The sequence below is a fragment of the Cibotium barometz genome, chromosome 15 (assembly GCF_041138505.1).
Source record: "Cibotium barometz isolate CiBa-2024 chromosome 15, ASM4113850v1, whole genome shotgun sequence".
Lineage (NCBI taxonomy): Eukaryota > Viridiplantae > Streptophyta > Polypodiopsida > Cyatheales > Cibotiaceae > Cibotium > Cibotium barometz.
The window spans coordinates 3,495,964-3,514,506 of NC_141060.1; the positions used below are offsets into that span (position 1 = coordinate 3,495,964).

The 18,543-nt window shown below is 40.0% G+C and overlaps 4 protein-coding genes across 5 annotated transcripts; 2 read left to right on the plus strand and 2 right to left on the minus strand.

Annotated features, from left to right (window-relative positions):
- The first annotated feature begins 1,858 nt into the window (after nt 1-1,858).
- Nucleotides 1,859-3,781, plus strand: LOC147630859 (uncharacterized). The gene is made up of 6 exons (XM_086809937.1): nt 1,859-2,633; nt 2,721-2,849; nt 2,934-3,020; nt 3,151-3,273; nt 3,373-3,435; nt 3,536-3,781. Exons 1-6 carry the CDS (start codon nt 2,145-2,147, stop codon nt 3,713-3,715), a joined length of 1,071 nt encoding a protein of 356 aa, XP_086666063.1. The 5' UTR covers nt 1,859-2,144; the 3' UTR covers nt 3,716-3,781.
- A 70-nt stretch (nt 3,782-3,851) lies between these two features.
- Nucleotides 3,852-5,139, plus strand: LOC147630860 (ubiquitin-like-specific protease 1D). Of its 2 annotated transcripts, XM_086808961.1 has the most exons (6): nt 3,852-3,910; nt 3,989-4,162; nt 4,250-4,387; nt 4,474-4,567; nt 4,678-4,779; nt 4,887-5,139. In XM_086808961.1, exons 1-6 carry the CDS (start codon nt 3,867-3,869, stop codon nt 4,980-4,982), a joined length of 648 nt encoding a protein of 215 aa, XP_086665087.1. In that variant the 5' UTR covers nt 3,852-3,866; the 3' UTR covers nt 4,983-5,139. The 2 variants fall into 2 exon arrangements, with proteins under 2 accessions (XP_086665087.1, XP_086665086.1); XM_086808960.1 differs by having other exon boundaries at nt 3,872-4,162.
- A 955-nt stretch (nt 5,140-6,094) lies between these two features.
- On the minus strand, nt 6,095-10,660 carry LOC147630861 (uncharacterized). The gene is made up of 7 exons (XM_086809938.1): nt 10,530-10,660; nt 10,067-10,179; nt 8,627-9,807; nt 8,481-8,548; nt 7,905-8,396; nt 7,262-7,652; nt 6,095-7,173 (listed from the first exon to the last, which is right to left on the minus strand). The coding sequence occupies exons 3-7, from the start codon at nt 9,804-9,806 to the stop codon at nt 6,095-6,097; spliced, it is 3,210 nt and encodes a 1,069-aa protein (XP_086666064.1). The 5' UTR covers nt 9,807; nt 10,067-10,179; nt 10,530-10,660.
- A 59-nt stretch (nt 10,661-10,719) lies between these two features.
- On the minus strand, nt 10,720-11,723 carry LOC147630862 (uncharacterized). The gene is made up of 2 exons (XM_086809230.1): nt 11,265-11,723; nt 10,720-11,126 (listed from the first exon to the last, which is right to left on the minus strand). The coding sequence occupies exons 1-2, from the start codon at nt 11,589-11,591 to the stop codon at nt 10,863-10,865; spliced, it is 591 nt and encodes a 196-aa protein (XP_086665356.1). The 5' UTR covers nt 11,592-11,723; the 3' UTR covers nt 10,720-10,862.
- Between the last annotated feature and the right edge of the window lie 6,820 nt (nt 11,724-18,543).

Below are 18,543 nucleotides of genomic sequence, written 5' to 3' on the forward strand. Positions count from 1 at the left end.
ATAGACTTAATGTTCAATATCATAGTAATGGTACATTATGCCGAGTATGCCTGACACAGATGATGCAATATATTGTCTACAAGGTTGCACAAACCTTCTCCTTGAAGTTATGTGAGAATTTGACATTATCAAGAGACTTGTGCGCCTCCTACTCATCCATTGTAGAGATGAAGTCGAACACAACATTGTGCAAAGATCTCCTCAATGTCTTGCATTGTCAAATTTATTATTAGGGCACAAACTAAATGTGTGGAAATTTAAGATGATGACAATGGTGCTCATTGATAAAAGGTTATACGGCATGTGAATGGTCAAAAGGTCAGAACACCTATTTTCCCCACTTGTTTTTAAAAAAGTCACCCACCAACGCTCAAGTAAGCCTTGTGGAATAGCAGTAATAATTTTTATAAAAAAAATATTGCAAAGGTAACGAATACATATTTTTCACTTGTTTTTAAAAAGTCGTTAAGTTTTGCATGCAAGAATCAAAGACTGGTTTGTATAACTTGTGTATCCACTGTGAATGGCAATTTCTCATGAGCAAATAAGTGAGAGTTTAAACAAAGGGCCACGTATGCCCATGATTAAAAACAATAATATATTATGGATGGTTAACCTAAGGAGATGTTCAAACAAAGTATTTTCTTGGAGATGTTTAGGCCTTGATTGAAACAACATAACAGCCACTCCATGCAGATGAAAAGACAGGGGATTGATTACTAATGAACAAGCGTAAGCACCATAATCGCCACATGCAGATGAAAGATCAGGATGATTTGGAATTAATGGATAAGCTAAGATAGCCAGAGGATCATCAATGGATAAGCCAAGCAACATAATTATAGCCACATGCATTTGCCGACGAGTTAGGCACTGTCGACCCTCGTCGCTATATCACACGGTGCTTTTAATAAGCGCCTCAGGTGGGATCGATGGCTGAGAAGAGCGCGCGGTTCTCGGCCATCCGATCCCACGCGATCTAAAAGTAAACTAGGACGCGCAATCGACGGCTGCCACGATCGCGCGATTCCTGGCCGTCGATCACTTGCATGCAAGAACTAAACTAGGACGAGCGGCGTGCGAACTGGGAGAAGCATGGATCGTGCGTCTGAGATGATCCCGCGATTCCTGGCCGTCGGATGACACCGCCAATACCTAGGGACCTGTCGCTATCCTGCAGCCGCCCCAGTTCACAAGGAACTGCGCGTCGTCCTAGTTTAGTTCTGCAAGGAGCTGCGCGCTCGTCCGCCGTACTTGCCAGGAAGCTGTAGCGTTCGCCGTACCTGCCGCCGTACCTGCCAGGAAGCTGAGCGTTCGCCGTACCTGCAGAAGAGGCTGTAGCGTCCGCCAAGGCATAAGTCCAAGTATTGGCGGTGATACATCCGACGAGGCACGTCCTCCCTCCCTCAGCCGTCAATCAGACTATACCACACGGTGCCTTCTTCTTGCATTCCTCCTTGACGTGTTTTTTTAATTTCTTTGGAACGTTCAAGTAGCTTGACGTTTTTTTTCAAAATAGATTACACACTAGTTTAGTACACAGTCGTACTTTACCCCTGGTTTACTATACGAACAGACCCAGTTTGAGAACCAGCCTTCTTTTAATGATGGTGCTTATTGCATGCATGCTTATAGTTTGAAAATCAGCCGTATTTTAACGATGGTGCTTATTTATCCCTGGTTTACTATACAAACAGACCCAGTTTGAGAACCAGCCTTCTTTTAATGATGGTGCTTATTGCATGCATGCTTATAGTTTGAAAATCAGTCTTATTTTAACGATGGTGCTTATTTATCCCTGGTTTACTATAAGACCCAGTTTGAGAACCAGCCTTCTTTTAACGATGGTGCTTATTGCATGCATGCTTATAGTTTGAAAATCAGCCTTATTTTAACGTTGGTGCTTATTGCATGCATGCTTATAGCCATGCTTGGGTTCACTTATTGCCATGATTAATGTCTTCTTGTCATGCATGTGTTTAGTAATATGCAACCATGCATACATGACACACTTAAAGCTTCAACCTAGTTTAACCCTTGTGCACATATTCTTGTAGTCTTTCTTTTTGCTAAAAGTATGTGGTTCCAATTTGTGTATGTCACCTCTTTATATTGATGGTGAGTTCGGTACTCATTGCTATTAGATGCCACCTGCAAACCCTCTTTATGAGGAGATAATTCTTCCTTCTGGGAAACTTGCTCGGCAATGTCGAGTCTCAGATACGTGTCCTAGATGGAACACGAACTACATCAAGAGAATTCATATGATCCGCCACTTGAAAGTCGACCATGGCTTAGAGGTGGATATCCCACTTCAAAAGACAGGACGCCCCTTGGGTGGTGGAATGCAAGGAGCTTCAAAGAGTGCTGCAAAGCAAGCACAGACAAGGTTTCTAGATGCAAAACGTAAATTTGAAATCAACATGAAAAACAATGAAAAGAAACAAAGACTTTTGGCTGAAGATGCTTGGGAAAAGAAAGCTCCTACCAACTTGTCTAAGAGAGCCTACAACATGCGAAAGGAAGCATTCATCGAGGGATTTGTTGCCAAGGGCATGGAACAATACATGGAGAACAAGGATAAACGCATGCAAGGGATTGAACGGCGCATTAAAGAGGGATATTCCAGACATGTGAGATTTTCTCTTGTCCTATTAACCTTAATTGTGAAATATATTTATACCATGAACATTATTAAGCTCTCATTTTGCATCTTGTAGCGACGCCAAAAAGAAAGTGATGATTCTGACAATGATGATGGTGAAGTGGGTTCTCAACGGATGGAAAACCTCGATGAGGACATATTCACAAGCGGCAAGGATGAAAATCAGAAAGAGTCTCCTCCTTTGGTATGCAAGATATGATTTTTTGATTTTTTTTTACTTGTTCATTGCTTGTTATCTTTACTCTCATAACATGCCACTCTCTTGAAGGGCTCTCTTGATGAGGCGAACCATGAGCATGGGGCTCCATCTCAAGTGAAGAAGAGACAAAAGTGTGTTGTTTTTTCTCCTTTGAAGGTAAGAGATGGATGTACTAGTTGGTCTGATGGCTTCTGGTGTACAAGTTAAGTAGAGGGCTTCTTTAAAAACATGGTACTAACCTTAAATTGCGTGGACCATGAAACTTTGTAATCTTCCAATTCATAAGACTCGATCAAAGAAAAATGTTCAAATCCATGATAGTGAAGGCTCCTCACATGGCAACAAAATAATCGATGACGAAGTGTCGATGAGAAATGTGGAATTCGAGGAAAAAGCCCCCCTTACAACGGTATGAAAATACATCTCTTCAACCTTTGTACTGCTTTGAGGTTGTTTTCCTTACCCTAAAATACATAAATATGCTTTATTTCTTGTTTCCTCACTTTAGGAGAAAATTGTCAACAAGGAGGCTCATGTAGGACTCTCTAAAAAAAGTAAGAAACGGAAGAAGGTAAGGGGTGGAAGATGTCTCTTCGTACACAATTTAAGAGTAGGATTTATTTCACATACCATGGCTCCTTATGTCAACTCTTGTTTGTTTGAACTTGAAGGGGATGGCTTGCAATGTGAATGCAACTTATTTTGATATTAGCTCTCCGAGTGAGAGTAAGCCTTCAAATGTAATAATAACAATATCCACTAGTGACATTAAGACGCACAATGTCTTGGGCAAGGTAAAAGATCTAAGTGCGGTCTATGAAAGGTATACTTTTTATAACTCTATGGCTTGAATATTGAATTATCTTATCATATGCATGGTTTAAAGTTACGCAAGGATTGATTTTTTGGTTGTGTAGACTTCACCACGGATTGACTATTCACTTACACTCTACACGTTGGGGATTCATTGCCGAGGTGGATGTGCAATTAGCTAAGTCACTCATGAATGTGGAAGCGTCTACTCGTGTGCTTAACCTATTTGCCATGTCGGTAAATTTTTCAATTCTGAAATATAGCTTTTGGATTTGCAGCTCAAAGATGTGTAAAGCATGTTCATTTTGTAGGTGGATGGAAAAAACCCTACCTGTACATGCTCTGGAGAAGGTTACATTCGTGGATAGTTTGTGGTATGACTATGTGGCTTCACGGCGTCCAACGAGGAATACTTCCTTGCAGAATTTCTTTGGACATATTGATCTGAGCAAGCATGTGTTCTTGTTTCTACCTCTAGTACATAGGTAAGGTCAATACTTTACTCATATTGATGCATGTGTTCTTGGTTTTGTCATGAGTAGACAAAGCACTTACAACTTCATGTTTCTTAGGCACCACTGGACTCTTTTTGTGGTCTATAATTCCCACAGCATGAAGGTGAGAGGCTTGTCATCGAGAAAAAATATTCTCCTTCACCTAGACTCACTGCATGTAGGGAATTCGGGCGAGTATGTTTCCATTGTGCAACGGTAAGACAAGAGCTTTACTTTGAAGTTCATGAATCCATAATGCTTGGGTGAATGCTAGCTAACATTTTACATGTATATATTTGTAGAGTTCTTGAGTCAATTTCTTCAAGTTGCACACATGGACCATTACAAGAGTCTCTTGCATGCCCATCCACTGGGTTTGAGTTGAAGTGTATAGAGGTATGTGAAAATTAATTTTGGCTTTGAATATTGAGACATAGTATATATAGCATGATATATGGCATTTTTTGGATTCAATCAAATGAGACATACGTATGTAAACATTGTAGGTGCCAAAACAACCAAACGCAATTGATTGCGGATTTTATGTAATGGCATTTATCAAGAAACTTATCGATGGGAGCCTTATACATACACCTCCAAAGCATTGGGTATCCACATGCTTATTAAAAAGCTTCCTTATGAAATCTCTTTCTATGTATGAGCTAAATGTGAATTTGGTGTTATAAACTCTAACATTGCTTTTTTCCTTGTGTAGCTATCAAAGAAGTGGTTCGACCATGGATACGTCATGAAGTTGAAGAATGAGTTCAATTCTTGGCTTAGCCATGTAGTGGATGAGCATCTGCCCTAACCATCGTGACCTTAGTTCGCTATGTTAGTTTTTTGTCAATGGATGGCTTATGCCATTCCATGATATATGACATTTTATGTTAAGTTGGGATTTTATAGTTCGCAAAAAATTGAATTTGTAAGGCTACACTTCCATGGATGCTAAATGTTTTGATTCTATTCCACATTAGAGCTATCAATATTCAAAATGGTAGTGGGTTCTCTTTTTGAATTCTTTTGAAATCTCTTGCTATGTATGAGCTAAATGTGAATGCTACATGTGTCAATGTAGTACTTATGTTTGGTTTTAGGGTTGATTTTTACTTTATGCAAAACATTTGTACTTGCCACCATTTCACAAAATTTGTACTTCGGCTTGTCCTAGTTTACTGCACAGTCCTAATTTACACCAAAGTCTTTACAAACACTATATAAACAATGAGAGAGATCATCCAAAGGAGAGATCATAAACACTCAACAATGAGAGAGATCATACATAAATCCAATGCCGCACAAAGAGAAAAAAATAAACAGTACTTGCCAACAATTAACAACATCTGTACTTCGGCGTGTGTGTGTTTTCATAGACCTAGTTTACTGCACAGTCCTAGTTTACTGCACAGTCCTAGTTTACTCCACAGTCCTATTTTTTTGCATTGTCCTAGTTTAATACACAGTCCTAATTTACAATAAAGTCCTTACAATCACCATATAAACAATGAGAGAGATCATCCAAATGCTTACAAAGGAGAGATCATAAACACTCAACAATGAGAGAGATCATACATAAATCCAATGCCGCACAAAGAGAAAAAAATAAACAGTACTTGCCAACAATTAACAACATCTGTACTTCGGCGTGTGTGTGTTTTCATAGACCTAGTTTACTGCACAGTCCTAGTTTACTGCATAGTCCTAGTTTACTTCACAGTCCTATTTTTTTGCATTGTCCTAGTTTAATACACAGTCCTAATTTACAACAAAGTCCTTACAATCACCATATAAACAATGAGAGAGATCATCCAAATGCTTACCAAGGAGAGATCATAGACACTCAACAATGAGAGAGATCATACGTAAATCCAATGCCACACAAATACAAAATAACACAATAATTGCCACCATCCTCATATATCAAGTGTACAACAACACAAGTCTAACGCGCGATGCGTATATCTTTTCGAGGACTTGTCCACTTGGAAGAGTCAAAGAAAAGTGTCTCTCCTCATCCTTACAATCACCATACAAACAAGACATGATCTTACATTGCAAGCTTTGTAATCCATCGCACAATAGCACATACTTGTTTATGAGGACGCCTTCAACACCGACGGGAGCATGTCTTTCAGTTAAAGGCAATAAACCATGGCAAGTGTGACAAGAGAGGGTAGAAAGGGGGTCTACCAACAATGTTTTCGTGCAGCAGTGTGGGCACCAAATACGTGGTCTTTTATCAAATTGAATACGATGTCTACCACGTTGATGTTTTCTTCTCAATACACCGGATACATGAGCTCGTTTGTTGGGGTGACACAATGCTGCTTCCTGAATTGAAGTTGGAATGGTATTGAAAGGCTCTCTTGGCCTTCCATGTCCAAGCCTAGTTGTCGTCACATGTGCTTGAATTTGACGAACATTCCCTCTTGTAGGCATGTCAATCTCCTTTGGCTTGATAAGATTTGAAAGGTACTCCTTTGAGGTTTGTAGCTGTGTCAAGCATAATTCTTTTTCTGTAGAGTCCTTTGTGTCCAATTCTTCCTCTATTTGACTTAAAATTCTTCTAAATTCCTCAATGCAGAGATGAATGTCTTCACTTGTGTTGGCCTGTATCATTTCCATCTGATTACAAGGGCTTGCAGAAGTCTCACAAATCTCATGATCCATAGAAACCATTCCCAAGGTGCGTGCATTGTCAATAATGGGAAGAAACTTGTATAACTCAGGAAAGTGATGCCTCATTATCAATCTTATGCCATATAAGTGCTTGCAGTCACTTGTCCAATCGGGGCAATCACAATAATTGGATTGCATACTCACATGATACCAGTGGCTTGAAGAAGAGGTGCTTTGAATCTTGAACGACAAGGCCATTTCATTGATGACTTTCAACGATGAGGGGTCACTTTCAAACCGTTGTAGTATTCTCTCCCCAGCAGACAACCTTGAAGTGTGCATCTTTGACGATCCACGAATACTAAAGCGCCCAGAATCGGCTAGATCAAGAAATACAAATGTCAAGAAGAGGATTTTCGATACTTTAAATGAATACAGCAAAAATGTGAAAAGAACTATTGATATTACCTATTTCTTGCTTTTGCTTGAAGAACTCAAGCATAGTTCCACCCATGCGCCTGCCAGTCTTTGAATCGCCCACAAGAGCATGTATAAGTTCAAGCATGGACCGGTTGATTTGTGCATCCAAGAGAGTGTATTTTATGTATTGCCATAGGCGCTCCACCAAGTTAGTAGTATCAACATTCCCATAAGAGAACAATCGGCCAAATTTTGGCCATCGCCTTCGCCAAACACAAGTCGACCCACACCAACCATTTGTCACATACCGAATGATATTGTCATGGGCATTGTAACATTGTAAGAAATGTTGATACTTCTGTTCGAATTCCATTTCTGTGACCGAGTGCATGAGATTTGACATTGATGTGTAAATCTCATCTTGCAATTCTTTGGAAACCTGCATTTTTCACATTTTTTTTGAGGTTAAATTATAACCCAAAAGTCATGTTAAATCAGACATCCTAAGCTACTCTCAATTACGAAGTACTGTGTTACTGCATAGTCCTAGTTTACTGCACAGTCCTAGTTTTTGCACAGTCCTAGTTTACTATCCAGTCCTAGTTAATGCACAGTCAGTCCTAGTTTACTATTCAGTCCTAATTAACTGTATACCCACATTCCATATCCTTGAAATATTGCAAGCTCTTACTTGTGGTAACAAATTCTCAACCCAAGCTTTCTTAGCATGGAACCAACATAGGATAACATGGCATGCAACTTGTTGGCGAGTTTCTTGGTCTTGTTGAACCCAACAATGCGGATCTTCGTCAACCACCTTAAGCAATGGCTGTAGTTCTTGTGGACACTTGTCAATGACTAGAGCTGTAGGACGAATATCTCCCATTCTTGAAAAAACCATTTTCATAGTGATCTCCAAGGCAATGCTCTCACCATGAGAGCCTGGGTCATTAGTGCACATCATACACCACACTGGAATGCCAACTCCAAGTTGGTTTGGTAGCACAGCTGCATATAATGGTAGGCCAAACTTATTTGTCTTGAAAGTACTATCAATAGCCCATGAGTTATGCAAGGAGAATCGAAGTGCCATTTGTAACATCCACGTATCTTGAATAATAAGAATGAATGGTTTGTCTTTGTCTTCCTTCGCTTGAGGATTGTAGAGCTGACAATATAGCACCTATATCCACGAAACTTGTAATTAAGAATGTATGGTAAGATATAAAGAAACTCCAATGATGTCAAGAAAAACCACCAAACTCACCTTGTTTTGTGTCTTTAGTTTCAAGCATTCCATGTACATCAATGCCCAATCATCTTCTGTAGCTTTGTCTGCAATAACATGAATGTCAAGAATATGTATTCACATAGAAAAGAAACCACGAATGTACATGAGTATTAGAATTCTACCTTGATTGCGTACTTGGTATGACAACATGGAGACCTCTTTTGGAATCATGAAAAACCTAAAGATCGTGCGATCTAGGTCTGAAGATTTCTCCATATGCAATCTCTCTTTTGAGAGTGACATCCTTGCTACATGGCGAGAGCTACCAATGTCAAACAAATCCTCTATACAACGCTCAATGACAATAGGATGGACTGGCAAATGATATAGATCATTTCGAGTGCCAGGAACATGTCCCTTATGAGAAGCATATAATGAAATAACTGCTTTGTCTTTTGTATTCAAATACTCCACTTGTACCTTAAACGGACAGTGACACTTCTTTGAGGTCCTCAATCTCCTTAGTGTCCCCTTTTGAGTAGGTTCTCCACCTCTATGGCACAAGTAATCAACAACCCTCTTTGATGGCCCTTGGTTTTTTGTTGAGCGAACTTTCACAAGCCTCACTTTGTGCTCTATCATTATCTCTATCAAATGCCTCTCCACATTAGAGCTATCAATATTCAAAATGGTAGTGGGTTCTCTTTTTGGGTTCTTTTGAAGCCAACGTGGAATAGAATCTCCATCCGGTCCTTTTACCATGTTTCTGCAAGCACAAGAATTAATGAAGTCCTTTACATAAGAAATAGGGATTCCATGTTGACGAATGTCAACACACCATGTTTCTTTAATGGTTTCAAGGGTTTCCTTTATCCCTCTATGATCTCCACACTCCAATATATTATGACATGTCATGACAATATTCTCCCATTCCTCTATGCATGCTATCCTTAAATTTGGAAATGACTTTAAGCGAAGCACAAGGGAGCCATCTTGATTCGGATCCAAGCAAAGATTTTCCTTCATTCGCCTCCATTTCTTTAGATCAAGGATTCCTCTATAATCGAAAGTCTTAAGACTCTCAATGGTCATCGACAAATTCCCTTGAATAACCATGACCATCACATCATAACTTCTCCTATCAAAGGAGAAATATATAGGCGATAGATAAAGCAGTGGATTAAGTGACTCTTTGGCACTTTCTTCAATTTCTTTGCTTTCAACCCTTTGTGCAAAGAAACCATCCTCTTCCTGACTCCAACTAGATTCTTGGCTACTTGTATCAGGCACCAAGTATTCTTCGATCGTAGTTTGCTCACTTGGGCCATCTTCAATCCCACGATCTTCAATCCACAAGCTCATCCTTCACACGCATGGACATATTTAGAAAGTTATCATGTTTGAAAACGCAAAAAATTTTCTTAATACAATGCTATTCATCTATCCCTTAGACTGTCGTAGTTTGCTAACAGTCCTAGTTTACTACACAGTCCTACTTTCCTTACTTTTCTTATTTTACTGCGTAGACCTTGTTTTTTGATTTTCCTAACACATATCAAATAGACTGAGTGATTTAGAGAGAAGGGAGAGAGAGAGAGAGAGAGAGAGAGAGAGCAAATTACCTTGAATGTTAAGCAAGCTTCTTTGAGTGAAAGGGATCAAAAGGGGTGGTGTAAGGAACATATGACAAGGTGGAAGCGGGCATTCTTTGAATGACAATGAAAGGCGCTCAAACCTGATTAATTGAACGCAATACAAAAAAATGATTTACAAAAAATGATTTATATTCCCAAAAAAATGCAATACAAAAAATGCCATATATCATGCTATACAAAGGACACACTATTGAAAGTCAATCCATAAAATCATCATTGTTGGCAACTTGGCATATGCGTTTGGAGGAGTTGTTGCATTGTCAATAAACTCAACGTTTATGCATTAGTCTCATAAATCAAACTAAACTAAACTAGGATCATCACCGTTTGCTTATAGTTTGAAATCTTTGAAATCTTTGAAATCATCACCGTTTGCATAGCATTGTCTCTAATGACCATCGACGAACAAAACGTATGTTTTTTCACATACCTCTACTACGGCCGAGTGCTTGTTACGCTTTGTCAATCAGACTCCTCCGTCTCGAAAGCTTTTGTCTCCCTCACCAGCTAGGTTTTACAGGTGTTCAACCGACGGCCACGAATCGCGCTGCCAGTTTCGCTTGATCCGACGGCCGAAATTATCTTCCCAGTTCGCGCTGCGATGATCCTAGTTTAGTTTTCAAAAAATTTAGATCGACGGCCAGGAATCGCGCGATCGTGGCAGCCGTCGATTGCGCGTCCTAGTTTACTTTTAGATCGCGTGGGATCGGATGGCCGAGAACCGCGCGCTCTTCTCAGCCATCGATCCCACCTGAGGCGCTTATTAAAAGCACCGTGTGATATAGCGACGAGGACTGTCGACCGCGTTCAGCTTCTTCTCTCTGTCGGCCATGGCCTCTTCGAGCTTGTCTGCGGCCTCCTCCAGAGCGGCAGTATACTCGTCTGCAGTGCTCGCCAAAAACTCCGCAGAAAGCTCCTCTTCAGCCTCCGGTGCCATCTCGCGATCAGAAACCCCACTCGCCTTCTTTCTCCCACAAAGCGTGCTGCACCATACCATTATGGACAGAGGAAAACCTAATGACTCCCTCTGCAAAATTAATAGTTCAATCATCACTCCCCCTGCACATACCATTATCGATAGAGGAAAACCCCCTACACTAATTGATGATGACGCAATTTATGGAGCAATCCTCTGATACTGCAGAATGGCAAGCAGCAGGATTACCTCTCCGTCTCTAGGTTGGATTTGGATGGCTCTTGAGACATTGCCTTTGACGGTAGAGGCCTTCTTGTAGGCCGTGTCTGCGTAGTGTCCAGCCTTCATAGCCACATTGGAGAGGAAGACCTTTGAAGAGTCGGCAGCACGGTAGGCATTCTCAAGGACCACCTCGCTCACCTGCTTCACACGGGTTTGTGCGCTCTGCATCCCGACAGCATAGGCACGCTTGGCAGCCTCGGAAGCTCTCTCAGCAGACTTCAAAAGCCTAGAAGCCTTTCGGTCGAGCTCCGGCTGATCAGAAACAGGCACTTGGTCATCACTAGAACTAGCCATGATCAGGCACTCTAATTAATCTCTATTAATTATATCAAAACCGGAGCGTTATTTTAATGATATGATATTGATGATTAATGTAATACGGATTAAGTCTCTGTGTGTGTCTCTCTCTCAGAGAGTCTCACATACAGCATAGACCTCATTCTCTTGTAATCCTATGGACCAGTACACGTAGCGCACACGCACATGCCATTGGCCCATGTGAATAGGCATCATCCGTGGGGATCCCACAGCCTGCCGGACCGCTGATGCGCTACACAACAAAGCTCCGACCACTTGGGCCGTGTGAAAAGACGATCAATCGTTTATTTCATAATTGTCGTGAGAGAAGTACTACGTACGTAACTAGCCTTAGGAAGAAGTTGTAGTTGTACCATACGATGAGCCAGCGCCAGCGCAGCACTCCATTATTATTTCAGGTCGGCAGCCAGCGATACGAATCCCAGCCTATGGAGAGCTGCCACTTGCCTCTTCCACCTTCTCACGTGTCACACCTAGCTTGTCTCCACACTATGTATAACCAACCTACAACAAACCCCTCAAAGCACGTCTTGTCTTTACAAGGCTAGCCTTATCATTGAATGGTTTTTTACAACTTGCAAGCATATTTTCTAGAAGCATGCTCAAAATGTCCACCTCGAATCCGTCTCGAACTTTGCACCTTTTGAAATTGCACACACAACCCAAGAACATGGCAACAAAATATGTGCTTAGGGCTTAGCCCCTCACCACCATGAAACCTGCAAATTAACTCTTTTGCCAAGAAAAGCAGCCTACACACTCACAGAGAGAACGTGGCACACAAAAAATGTCATCTTCCTCACCATCCTCTCTATCTCCTTTTTCTTCCATAATGCAAGAACAAGAAAGCGCAAGAAAAGAGAAAGCAAGAGTTGTGCCAACCGAGAGAGAGAAAGAAGGAAGAAGATGCATCTAAATAGTCTCTTTGCATATGTGTGGTTCTTTGAGTTTCCCAAGTTGGCACCATTAGATTTGGGCTTGTGGGTCTTGCCTTTTCCCTTAATGTCAAAGACTAACTACAAGTGGGATGCCTACTATGCTAATGCCACCACATTGGCGGATTAGGTGATCTTCTTCTCTGGGAGATTGCTTGACTTACAAATTATAGATTAATTTGCAAGTGAGATTCCTATTACATTAACACCACATTGGAGGATTAGGTGATCTTCTTCTTTGGGAGACTGTTTGACTTGCAGAACTCCTAGGCCAAGTGTAGGTGGAGATTGATTGGTCCTACTTTGAGCAAGAGGATTTCCCCCACATGTTATCTACTGGTCATTAGAGCCTGTGAATAGCAACATATCATCAACATATAAAATGAAAAAAATAATTCCTACTCCTCTTTAGGGTACTCTTAGTTGGACTGTTGCCAAAACCATTTGCAACCAGGTATGCATTTATCTTCTCATACTACGCTCTAGAATCATGCTTAAGACCATATAAAGATGTTCTTAATTTGCATAATTTAGACTCGTGTCCCATCTCAAAAAAACCACGAGGCTAAGATACATAAACCTCCTCATGGCAATCACCATTCAAGAAGGCAGTCTTGATATCCAACTAATGTACATCCTAACCATGATGTGCTGTCCCAATACAATAATACACATGATTATAGTCATACAAGATGTGGCGTCAAAGGCCTCATCATCTATGCCCTTCTCTTGAGCATGTTCCTTTGCAACAAGCCTTGCTTTGTAGCAGTCTATGCTACCATCATATTTATGCTTAAGCTTTTGTATAACAATGGCCATTTTACCGTGATGCAAATCTTCCAAATACCAAGTGTCATTGATCATGAGGCAAATCTGCCAAATACCAAGTGTCATTTTGAAGGATTGAGTCATACTCATCCTTCATGGCTTACATCCAATGATCGTTTTTATGTACTTCCTCAAAGGAAATAGGTTCCTCTTCATTGCATATATTGGCAATATGAGCATGATCCAATAGGATGCATGATGAGAACCCGCACATGTCCTCCCAGGCAAAGGAGTAGCTAATTTGCTATCCCACAATGTTTGCACTAGCCATTTTGGCATACTCTTAGATGCCTATATGGCCATGATTTTGGATCCCACAAGGCTTAGAGTTTGTTGAAGCAAGATATAACTTAGCAATTATGATTATGAGAGAAGAATCCACTTTGAAAACATAAGCATAAGCTGCATTAAATGTGGATTAGACTGGGATAGTTAGTTTTTGCTCATGCATTTCATATTTTTCATGCATTCTTGAAATTAGTAGCTTAGAAGCATACAAAATTAACAAAAATTTCAAAAACCACTTAATTACTTGTATAACCACCATTAACTAGGATTAGGAACCTTAATTCACACCCTATCAAGCCTAAAAAAACTACCAAAAACTCTAAAAACTAGGCCAAACCATCTCTCAGGTTGGGAGGCCCTAGTCCTACGAAAAAAGACATGTCAAAACAAGTGAGTCAACACAGGTGAGCCTAGAGACGTGAGTTGTGAGCCTAGACACATACATGAGTCATGATTCTGGACACGTAGGTCATGTGAGGGCTAGAGGCATGAGTGAACCATACGTGAGTCTAGAGGTAGGTATACCTAATATTATACCAATCAATTATTCCTTCCTTGAAGACTTGTAAGGATCTACTTGTATCCTTTTAGGATTTTCTTATCATTTGTACCATAAATTTTTTTATAATTATTAGGACATTAAGGTATAATTATTACCCAATAATTTCACACCACCCATGTTGTAGACCTATTTTATAAAAGTCTACGTCGATGTAGGAATTTTTTATAGAAGTAAAATTTGCGAGCCTAGTTCATATAAAAAGGATACGAACCTACAAACATGAGTAAACACAAGTGAGCCTAGAGACCTGAGTCTAGGGTTATGAGTCAACAAACATAATTTTGGAGTTGTGAGGGCTTAGCCCCTCACCACCATGAAACCTGCAAATTAACTCTTTTGCCAAGAAAAGCAGCCTACACACTCACAGAGAGAACGTGGCACACAAAAAATGTCATCTTCCTCACCATCCTCTCTATCTCCTTTTTCTTCCATAATGCAAGAACAAGAAAGCGCAAGAAAAGAGAAAGCAAGAGTTGTGCCAACCGAGAGAGAGAAAGAAGGAAGAAGATGCATCTAAATAGTCTCTTTGCATATGTGTGGTTCTTTGAGTTTCCCAAGTTGGCACCATTAGATTTGGGCTTGTGGGTCTTGCCTTTTCCCTTAATGTCAAAGACTAACTACAAGTGGGCTGCCTACTATGCCAATGCCACATTGGCAGATTAGGTGATCTTCTTCTCTAGGAGATTGCTTGACTTACAAATTATAGATTAATTTGCAAGTGAGATTCCTATTACATTAACACCACATTGGTGGAGGATTAGGTGATCTTCTTCTTTGGGAGACTGTTTGACTTGCAGAACTCCTAGGCCAAGTGTAGGTGGAGATTGATTGGTCCTACTTTGAGCAAGAGGATTTCCCCCACATGTTATCTACTGGTCATTAGAGCCTGTGAATAGCAACATATCATCAACATATAAAATGAAAAAAATAATTCCTACTCCTCTTTAGGGTACTCTTAGTTGGACTGTTGCCAAAACCATTTGCAACCAGGTATGCATTTATCTTCTCATGCTATGCTCTAGAATCATGCTTAAGACCATATAAAGATGTTCTTAATTTGCATAATTTAGACTCGTGTCCCATCTCAAAAAAACCACGAGGCTAAGATACATAAACCTCCTCATGGCAATCACCATTCAAGAAGGCAGTCTTGATATCCAACTAATGTACATCCTAACCATGATGTGCTGTCCCAATACAATAATACACATGATTATAGTCATACAAGATGTGGCGTCAAAGGCCTCATCATCTATGCCCTTCTCTTGAGCATGTTCCTTTGCAACAAGCCTTGCTTTGTAGCAGTCTATGCTACCATCATATTTATGCTTAAGCTTTTGTATAACAATGGCCATTTTACCGTGATGCAAATCTTCCAAATACCAAGTGTCATTGATCATGAGGCAAATCTGCCAAATACCAAGTGTCATTTTGAAGGATTGAGTCATACTCATCCTTCATGGCTTACATCCAATGATCGTTTTTATGTACTTCCTCAAAGGAAATAGGTTCCTCTTCATTGCATATATTGGCAATATGAGCATGATCCAATAGGATGCATGATGAGAACCCGCACATGTCCTCCCAGGCAAAGGAGTAGCTAATTTGCTATCCCACAATGTTTGCACTAGCCATTTTGGCATACTCTTAGATGCCTATATGGCCATGATTTTGGATCCCACAAGGCTTAGAGTTTGTTGAAGCAAGATATAACTTAGCAATTATGATTATGAGAGAAGAATCCACTTTGAAAACATAAGCATAAGCTGCATTAAATGTGGATTAGACTGGGATAGTTAGTTTTTGCTCATGCATTTCATATTTTTCATGCATTCTTGAAATTAGTAGCTTAGAAGCATACAAAATTAACAAAAATTTCAAAAACCACTTAATTACTTGTATAACCACCATTAACTAGGATTAGGAACCTTAATTCACACCCTATCAAGCCTAAAAAAACTACCAAAAACTCTAAAAACTAGGCCAAACCATCTCTCAGGTTGGGAGGCCCTAGTCCTACGAAAAAAGACATGTCAAAACAAGTGAGTCAACACAGGTGAGCCTAGAGACGTGAGTTGTGAGCCTAGACACATACATGAGTCATGATTCTGGACACGTAGGTCATGTGAGGGCTAGAGGCATGAGTGAACCATACGTGAGTCTAGAGGTAGGTATACCTAATATTATACCAATCAATTATTCCTTCCTTGAAGACTTGTAAGGATCTACTTGTATCCTTTTAGGATTTTCTTATCATTTGTACCATAAATTTTTTTATAATTATTAGGACATTAAGGTATAATTATTACCCAATAATTTCACACCACCCATGTTGTAGACCTATTTTATAAAAGTCTACGTCGATGTAGGAATTTTTTATAGAAGTAAAATTTGCGAGCCTAGTTCATATAAAAAGGATACGAACCTACAAACATGAGTAAACACAAGTGAGCCTAGAGACCTGAGTCTAGGGTTATGAGTCAACAAACATAATTTTGGAGTTGTGAGGGCTTAGCCCCTCACCACCATGAAACCTGCAAATTAACTCTTTTGCCAAGAAAAGCAGCCTACACACTCACAGAGAGAACGTGGCACACAAAAAATGTCATCTTCCTCACCATCCTCTCTATCTCCTTTTTCTTCCATAATGCAAGAACAAGAAAGCGCAAGAAAAGAGAAAGCAAGAGTTGTGCCAACCGAGAGAGAGAAAGAAGGAAGAAGATGCATCTAAATAGTCTCTTTGCATATGTGTGGTTCTTTGAGTTTCCCAAGTTGGCACCATTAGATTTGGGCTTGTGGGTCTTGCCTTTTCCCTTAATGTCAAAGACTAACTACAAGTGGGCTGCCTACTATGCCAATGCCACATTGGCAGATTAGGTGATCTTCTTCTCTAGGAGATTGCTTGACTTACAAATTATAGATTAATTTGCAAGTGAGATTCCTATTACATTAACACCACATTGGTGGAGGATTAGGTGATCTTCTTCTTTGGGAGACTGTTTGACTTGCAGAACTCCTAGGCCAAGTGTAGGTGGAGATTGATTGGTCCTACTTTGAGCAAGAGGATTTCCCCCACATGTTATCTACTGGTCATTAGAGCCTGTGAATAGCAACATATCATCAACATATAAAATGAAAAAAATAATTCCTACTCCTCTTTAGGGTACTCTTAGTTGGACTGTTGCCAAAACCATTTGCAACCAGGTATGCATTTATCTTCTCATACTATGCTCTAGAATCATGCTTAAGACCATATAAAGATGTTCTTAATTTGCATAATTTAGACTCGTGTCCCATCTCAAAAAAACCACGAGGCTAAGATACATAAACCTCCTCATGGCAATCACCATTCAAGAAGGCAGTCTTGATATCCAACTAATGTACATCCTAACCATGATGTGCTGTCCCAATACAATAATACACATGATTATAGTCATACAAGATGTGGCGTCAAAGGCCTCATCATCTATGCCCTTCTCTTGAGCATGTTCCTTTGCAACAAGCCTTGCTTTGTAGCAGTCTATGCTACCATCATATTTATGCTTAAGCTTTTGTATAACAATGGCCATTTTACCGTGATGCAAATCTTCCAAATACCAAGTGTCATTGATCATGAGGCAAATCTGCCAAATACCAAGTGTCATTTTGAAGGATTGAGTCATACTCATCCTTCATGGCTTACATCCAATGATCGTTTTTATGTACTTCCTCAAAGGAAATAGGTTCCTCTTCATTGCATATATTGGCAATATGAGCATGATCCAATAGGATGCATGATGAGAACCCGCACATGTCCTCCCAGGCAAAGGAGTAGCTAATTTGCTATCCCACAATGTTTGCACTAGCCATTTTGGCATACTCTTAGATGCCTATATGGCCATGATTTTGGATCCCACAAGGCTTAGAGTTTGTTGAAGCAAGATATAACTTAGCAATTATGATTATGAGAGAAGAATCCACTTTGAAAACATAAGCATAAGCTGCATTAAATGTGGATTAGACTGGGATAGTTAGTTTTTGCTCATGCATTTCATATTTTTCATGCATTCTTGAAATTAGTAGCTTAGAAGCATACAAAATTAACAAAAATTTCAAAAACCACTTAATTACTTGTATAACCACCATTAACTAGGATTAGGAACCTTAATTCACACCCTATCAAGCCTAAAAAAACTACCAAAAACTCTAAAAACTAGGCCAAACCATCTCTCAGGTTGGGAGGCCCTAGTCCTACGAAAAAAGACATGTCAAAACAAGTGAGTCAACACAGGTGAGCCTAGAGACGTGAGTTGTGAGCCTAGACACATACATGAGT